The sequence below is a fragment of the Otolemur garnettii genome, unplaced genomic scaffold (assembly GCF_000181295.1).
Source record: "Otolemur garnettii isolate 467f Iridium unplaced genomic scaffold, OtoGar3 scaffold00233, whole genome shotgun sequence".
Taxonomy (NCBI): domain Eukaryota; kingdom Metazoa; phylum Chordata; class Mammalia; order Primates; family Galagidae; genus Otolemur; species Otolemur garnettii.
Window position 1 is genome coordinate 1,444,730 of NW_003852628.1, and position 6,846 is coordinate 1,451,575.

A 6,846-nucleotide genomic window follows, 5' to 3' on the forward strand; every position below is an offset into this window, starting at 1 on the left:
CCAACTCCAAACTAAACCAATTGAATACAAAATTTAAAAAAAAACAATAATCAGCATAACTCGAATGAGGTAATTAGAATTTTACCCCTGTACAGCACATTTTAAATCATGATTTACAAATCCTGCAATAGTCTACTTAGTCCCAATGGCTCATACTTATTGCTTCGACAGGTAAAAGCAAAGGACTCAGCCTAAGACATACCACGTTAAGTGAAAAAGTCACCAGCCAGCACATGGTTTCAGGAATTGTGAGGATACCTTTGGTAGGGTTTGCCCAGGTTCCAAAATTGCCAATTACCCCTTTGACAACAGTTATACTTACTGAATATATACTGCAGGATAAGCCCTATTTGAGAGCTGAACATGTCCAAAGTTATTTAATCCTAATGATGCTGAAGGCAAGCACTGACCCACAAAGGGAAAATGGCTCACTAAAGAGGTGGCAGTTAGCAAGGAGCAGGGCAGGATTCAAACTCTGGCAGCCTACAGAAAGATCTGGGCCTGGGTGGCACCTGTGGCTCAGTGGGTAGGGTGCTGACCCCATATACTGAGGGTGGTGGGTTTGAACCTGGCCCTGGCCAAACTGCAACAAAAAAAATGGCTGGGTATTCTGGTGGGTGCCTGTAGTCCCAGCTACTCAGGAGGCTGAGGCAAGAGAATAAATAGCCTAAGCCCAGGAGTTGGAGGTTGCTGTGGGCTGTGACACCACAGCACTCTACCAAGGGCAATAAAGTGAAACTCTGTCTCTAAAAAAAAAAAAAAAGATCTTGGCCCTTTAATGCACTGGGTGTCTTGCATGCAGTAGCAAGCATTACTTCATGGTCTGTGTGCTGTGAGTGACCATGAAGGGCAATCATCAGCTCTGCACAGTAACCACCATACCCTCAGCACCTGCCAAGGCAGGGATTGGCTCAGAGGAGGGGCTCTGAGAATGGAGAATGTTTGATGACTGCATGAATGAAAGAAGGGAGTCTCCTCTGGACAGGACTATCCCTGATGGACTTGGCCATGCTGCCTATCCTAAGAATCCCTCTTCAACAATCAGGTGACAGTTACCCAACAAGGCTGGTAAATAGGTAGAACTCACTCTCATGCAGAAGAGTCACAGGAATCTAACTGGATGACTTCTTTGCCAGAAACACAGAGAACAATGACAGCATATCTGTCAGGGCACAGAAGAGCCCTTCCATTTGGACAGTGGTCTTGTTCTAGCTGGAGCAGCTTACTCAGCACTGGGGCAATTGGTGCCTTCAATGCCTATAATATCCTTCCCTCCGAGTTTTGTCCTGTTTCTCTCCCCCAAGCCATTTGATGACCCAACTTACTGTGTCTGTGAACTGGTAGGCAATGAACTTGCGCATCAAGGAAATGGCTGTGGCCCGTTCCTCTCCAATCTGGAAGAAAAGTGGCAGACTTGAGTGAGATGACAAGTGGGAAGACAGGACAAAGGAAAGAAGAAAGAAAGATAAAGCAGGAAAAAGACAAGAGCACGAGTGATGGAGAGACACAGAGGGAGACAGATGGATAGCAAGAAAGGGTGGGAGATAGTGGGTAAGGGAGGGTGAAGAGAGGGAAGGGGTGAGAGAGGGAAGGGAGGAGAGAGGGGTGGGAGAGAGGAAAGAAAGGAGAGAGTAAAAGGGGGAGAGGCAGAGAAAGAAGGGCCAGGAGACTGGCGGAACAAGGAGACCTGGGACACACACACACAGGACAGTCCTTTCCCACAAAGCAGCCTCCCTCATTTGCCTGCCTCCTCCAGGCCTTGAGCCAAGGCACGCACCTTACACTTGACAGTCCACAGATTGGGATCCCTGGACAGCAGAAGGAAAGGAAGAAGCCCTTTAGTGAAACTGTCTCTTCATCACAAAACAGATCAATCACCACAGCCATCCTTCTTCCTTTCCCACCAAAGCCTAGGCTTCCCCATACTCACTGGCTTCCCCACCCTTCTAACCTTAAGCAGGAAAAAGTGACAAAGTACCCTCCCCACCCCTGCCATCCACCACTCTCTGTCTCATTCTGTCCTATTTCAGGAAGTGACTTCTGTGGCAGTCTTTGTCCCACGTAAGCTTTGCACCCCAGCCCTCCTGGCCCAAGCCCCTTACTTGACTCCCGGGAGCAGCTGCTGTTGGGTGATGTCATCTGAGAGCTCATCAGATCCTCCATACACCCTGGAGGGGGGAGAGCAGTCGAAAAGGAGGGGCTCTGTCAGAACCCTGCCCCTTCCCACTTAGGGACCCCCCACCCCCACCCCCCGCTCACCCTGCTATGCCCTTACGTCTCGCCCACTGACGACTTGGCATATTTCTTCATGTAATACTCGCCTAGTTCTTCTTCTCGCTGGTCCCTGGGGTATGAGGGGGAAAGCAAACGTGAACTGAAAGTTGAGGAGAAAGGGTGGGCTGACATGCCCCCAAATCCCCCATAGGAACCGGTTCCACTGCATCTCCCTCCATTGCTCACCTCCAGAGATTTTGGAGGCGGCGAGCCCCAGAACGGTCTTCATCCAGGACAACATTGTCTATATTGGAAGCTGGGAAAAAAAAAATAAAGGGCAGATGGGGTGAATAAGGGTGGCTGGAGAGCAGGGGCCTGAAGAAAGTGGGCAACAAGGCTAAGAGGACCAGGGTCTAGCCCTGGGATGGGAAAAGATCTCACCAAGGAAACCCACCCACCCCTTCACCCCTACTGTGTCCTTCTCAGCATCCTGTTTCTCGCTGAAAAGATTGAAAGTGGGGCCCAGCAGTTGGGGGCATCCAGCTGTTCCTATCTCCTAGCCACTATCTAGGCAAACCCTATCCCACCCCACACATCCCTGCCACCCACAAATGCAGATGGGAACACATCCATGGTTTCCCCAGTCAACTGGGGAAAGTCAACTGCTGGAGACCTGACCCCAAAACTCCCTGACTCTGGACCCTACACGAGTCAGAGCCCCCAGGACCAGACAGGGTGAGGGCAGGGTGCCACAGGAAGGAGGACATGTCAGGATGTGGGAGGAAGATCAGGGAATCACACTTTTCAGGTTCTTACCTTCAATCTCTTCTACTTGGAGGAAGAGGAGGTGGTGGTGGTGGTGGTGGTGGTGGTAGTGGTGGTGGTGGTGGGCGAGGGCAGACAAAGTATGAGCCAAATTATAGCAGCGAAATCAACCAATGGGTTGGGGGACGGGAAGGGAGGGACACAGGAAGGTTGAAAATCAAAAGTAAAGGCCAGGCACCAAGTGGTTGGGGAGAAGCCGAAATGTATGAGGTGCACAGAACGGAAAATAACAGGGAGGGGGCACTGGCCCAGGAAGTGGGGGGTATCTTGGGACATAGCCAGTCCACCCTTCGACCCCCAGAAAGGACTCACTGGGGCCCTAGGATCCCAGAGTCCTCTCCCCACAAGACATACCACCCCACAGTCCCCGCCCCCCCACTCATGGGCCTAAAAGGAAAAGGTAGGGGAGCTGGTCTCTCTGGCAAGGACAGAAAGAAGCAAGGTGAGGAGGTGGGTGTTGGGGTGGTAGGGCATGGGGGCAGGGGAGGGGCTCTGAAGACCCTCTCAGCCACACACCCCCAGTGGTCCTATGGTGAAAGGGCCCACACACCTTTCTCTAGGATGTCCTCTGCTCCATCTTCCCACTGGTCCTCGTCCTCATACTCATCGTCCACATCTGAAACAGGAAGGCCAGGTAGTCAGGGGCACTCACAATGATAGGTCCTGGGAAACGAAGACTCTCCTCTGGGAGATGGGCACCAAAACCTCCACTGTACAGACCAGAACGCTGAGGCTTTGACAGGTGAGGCACTAGTGCCAGGCCATGCTACAGAGCTGGTACAGATGCAGAGTCAGCTGTCACATATGGACCTATGACTTCCCTACCCTCACATTTCTTGTTTTTTTTGTTACCCTCACATTTTTTTAAAAAAATAAAATCACTACTCAGTGCCTGTAACTCAGTGGTTAGGATGCCGGCCACATACACCAAGGCTGCTGGGTTTGAAGCTGGCTCAGGCCTGTTAAACAACAATGACAACTACAACAAAAAAATAGCTGGGCACTGTGGCAGGTACCTGTAGTCCCAGCTAGTTGGGAGGCTGGGGCAAAAGAATCGCTTAAGCCCAAGAGTCTGAGGTTTGCTGTGAGCTGTGACACCACAGCACTCCAAAGGTGACATAGTGAGACTGTCTCTAAATAAATAAATAAAAACAAAAACAGAAACAAAATCAGGGCCAGGCTCAGCGGCTCATTCCTATAATCCCAGCACTCCGGGCTGAGGAGGGTGGATTGCCTGAGCTCACAGGTTCCAGACCAGCCTGAGCAAGAGCGAGACGCTGCCTCTAAAAATAGCCGGGCATTGTAGCGGAAGTCTATAGTCCCAACTACTTAAGAAGCTGATTCAGGATGGTGCCTGTGGCTCAGTGGGTAGGGCACTGGCCCCTTTTACCGAGGGGGGGCGGGTTCAAACCCGGCCTCCGCTGAACTGCAACAAAAGAAATAGCCGGGCGTTGTGGCGGGCACCTGTAGTCCCAGCTATTTGGGAGGCTGAGGCAAGAGAATCGCCTAAGCCCAGGAACTGGAGGTTGCTATGAGCTGTGTGACACCATAACACTCTACCGAGAGCGATGAAGTAAGACTCTGTCTCTACAAAAAAAAAAAAAAAAAATCGATTCAGCCTAGGAGTTAGAGGTTGCTATGAGCTATGATGCCAGGGCACTCTATCAAAGATGATAAAGTGAAACTATCTCAAAAGAAAAAAAAAGCAACTTAAAATAAGAGTGAGACATGCACCTAATGACATAATGAAAAACTCCAAGGTGTTCAGAGATGTATGTATACAGCAAGTCTCCCGCCACTACTAATCCCCAGCAACCCTCCTGCAGAAGAGATCTTCTTATCCAGAGATAATCTGTGCCTACATAAGAAATGCACATTTGCTCAGCGCCTGTACTCAGTGGTTATAGCACTGGCCAGATAGATTGGGGCTGGCGGGTTCCAACCTGGCCTGGGCCTGCTAAACAACAAAAAAACAGCCGGGCATTGTGGTGGGCACCCGTAGTCCCAGCTACTTTAGAGGTTGAGGCAAGAGAATGACTTAAGCCCAATAGTCAGAGGTTGCTGTGAGCTGTGACACCACAGCACTTGACCACAGGCGACACAATGGGACTCTGTCTCAAAAAAAAAAAGAAATGCACACATGGGCGGCACCTGTGGCTCAGTGGGTAGGGCACTGGCCTCATGTACCGAAGGTGGCAGGTTCAAACCTGGCCTCGGCCAAACTGCAACAAAAGAAATAGCTGGGCATTGTGGCAGGCGCCTGTAGTCCCAGGTACTCGGGAGGCTGAGGCAAGAGAATTGCCTAAGCCCATGAGTTGGAGGTTGCTGTGAGCTGTGTGATGCCACGGCACTCTACTGAGGGTGATACAATGAGACTCTGTCTCTACAAAAAAAAAAATGCATATGATCCCACCATGTTCTCCTGCACATTTTATTTTCTTTAGACAGTCTTACTTTGTCTCCTGTGGTAGAGTACCATGACATCATACCTTGCAGCAACCTCAAACACCTGGAATCAAGCAATTATCTTGCTTAGCCTTCCAAGTAGCTGGGACTACAGGTGCCTGCCACAATGCCTGGCTATTTTTACAGACAGGGTCTCACTCTTGCTCAGGCTGGTCTCAAACTCCTAGTTCAACCCATCCACCCGCTTCAGCCTACCAGAGTGCTAGGATTACAGGCATGAGCCACCACACCTAGCCTTCCCCTGCATAATTTTTTAATACATTGTCTGTACCTCCCCTTTTTTTTGTTTAACTATTTATCAATCTTAAAAATTTTTCAGTGCCCCACACCCAACACGTCCCGGCCTGGAAGCACAACTCCCACTGCACCTTCCTTTTTTCTCTACATTACTACTAGTAACTCAGAGTTCATCCATAGCAGCCCATTTCTCACATGCTATTTGCCCTATACTCATTTAACAAGGCCCTTATCATCAATGAATATTTAGGTCACCAAAATTTTGCAACTGCAAAAAGCACACCATGCATCCTTGTTCTTATGTATTTGTACACTCATACGAGTTTAATAAAGAAATTCCTACAGAGGAACTGCTAGGTCAATGGGTCCCTGCATGTTAAATGTTAGCAGGCACTGCCATGAGGCCTTCCACACAGACAGAACCCACAAGCATTCCCACCACTAACATATGGGTGTCCCTAGTGGCCCACACATTCGTCACACAGCATGGTATCTGTTCTCTTGATTTGGACTCATCTGCTAAGACCTTTTCCCGAAGCAAGATCCCTTTCCTTCAGGCTTTTTTTAAGACAGAGTCTCACTGTGTCACCCTGGTAGAGTGCTGTGGCTTCATAGCTCACAGCAACCTCAAACTCCTGGGTTCAAGAGACCCTCCTGCCTCAGCCTTCCGAGTAGCTGGGACTACAGGTGCCCACCACCACATCCAGCAATTTTTTTCCGTTTTTGGTAAAGAGAGGGTCTCACTCTTGCTCAGAGTGGTCTTGAACTCTTGAGTTCAGGAGATCCACCCAACTTGGCCTACCAGAATGCTAGGATTATGAACATGAGCCACTGTGCCTGACCTCCTTCAGACTTTTGAGGAAAAATCCAAAGTTCTCTGAGCCCCAGGAATACCCAGTCCACCTCTGTTCCTCTGCTCTCTGTAATAACAAGCTCATTTCCCCTCAGGTGAAAGAGCCCCCCCAAAACATAAGTCAGTATTCTAAGTTACCCCCCTTCTTTTTTTTGAGACAGACTCTCACTTGGTCACTCTTGAGAGAGTGTCTTAGCTCACAGCAACCTCAAACTCTTGGGTTCAAGTGATCCTCTTGCCTCAGCCTCCCA

The 6,846-nt window shown here is 49.7% G+C and overlaps 1 protein-coding gene across 4 annotated transcripts in view; it reads right to left on the reverse strand.

The window, feature by feature from the left end:
- Positions 1–6,846, reverse strand: part of SUPT5H (SPT5 homolog, DSIF elongation factor subunit) — a 37,721-nt gene that overhangs the window by 18,255 nt on the left and 12,620 nt on the right. For all 4 annotated transcript variants that reach the window (XM_023508253.1, XM_003802128.3, XM_012812932.2 and 1 more), the window contains 7 exons: positions 3,590–3,655; positions 3,031–3,042; positions 2,461–2,530; positions 2,276–2,344; positions 2,103–2,168; positions 1,778–1,808; positions 1,326–1,394 (listed from right to left, as the gene is read on the reverse strand). In XM_023508253.1, the coding sequence (XP_023364021.1) occupies positions 1,326–1,394; positions 1,778–1,808; positions 2,103–2,168; positions 2,276–2,344; positions 2,461–2,530; positions 3,031–3,042; positions 3,590–3,655 (383 nt within the window). The remainder of the gene's footprint in view (positions 1–1,325; positions 1,395–1,777; positions 1,809–2,102; positions 2,169–2,275; positions 2,345–2,460; positions 2,531–3,030; positions 3,043–3,589; positions 3,656–6,846) is intronic.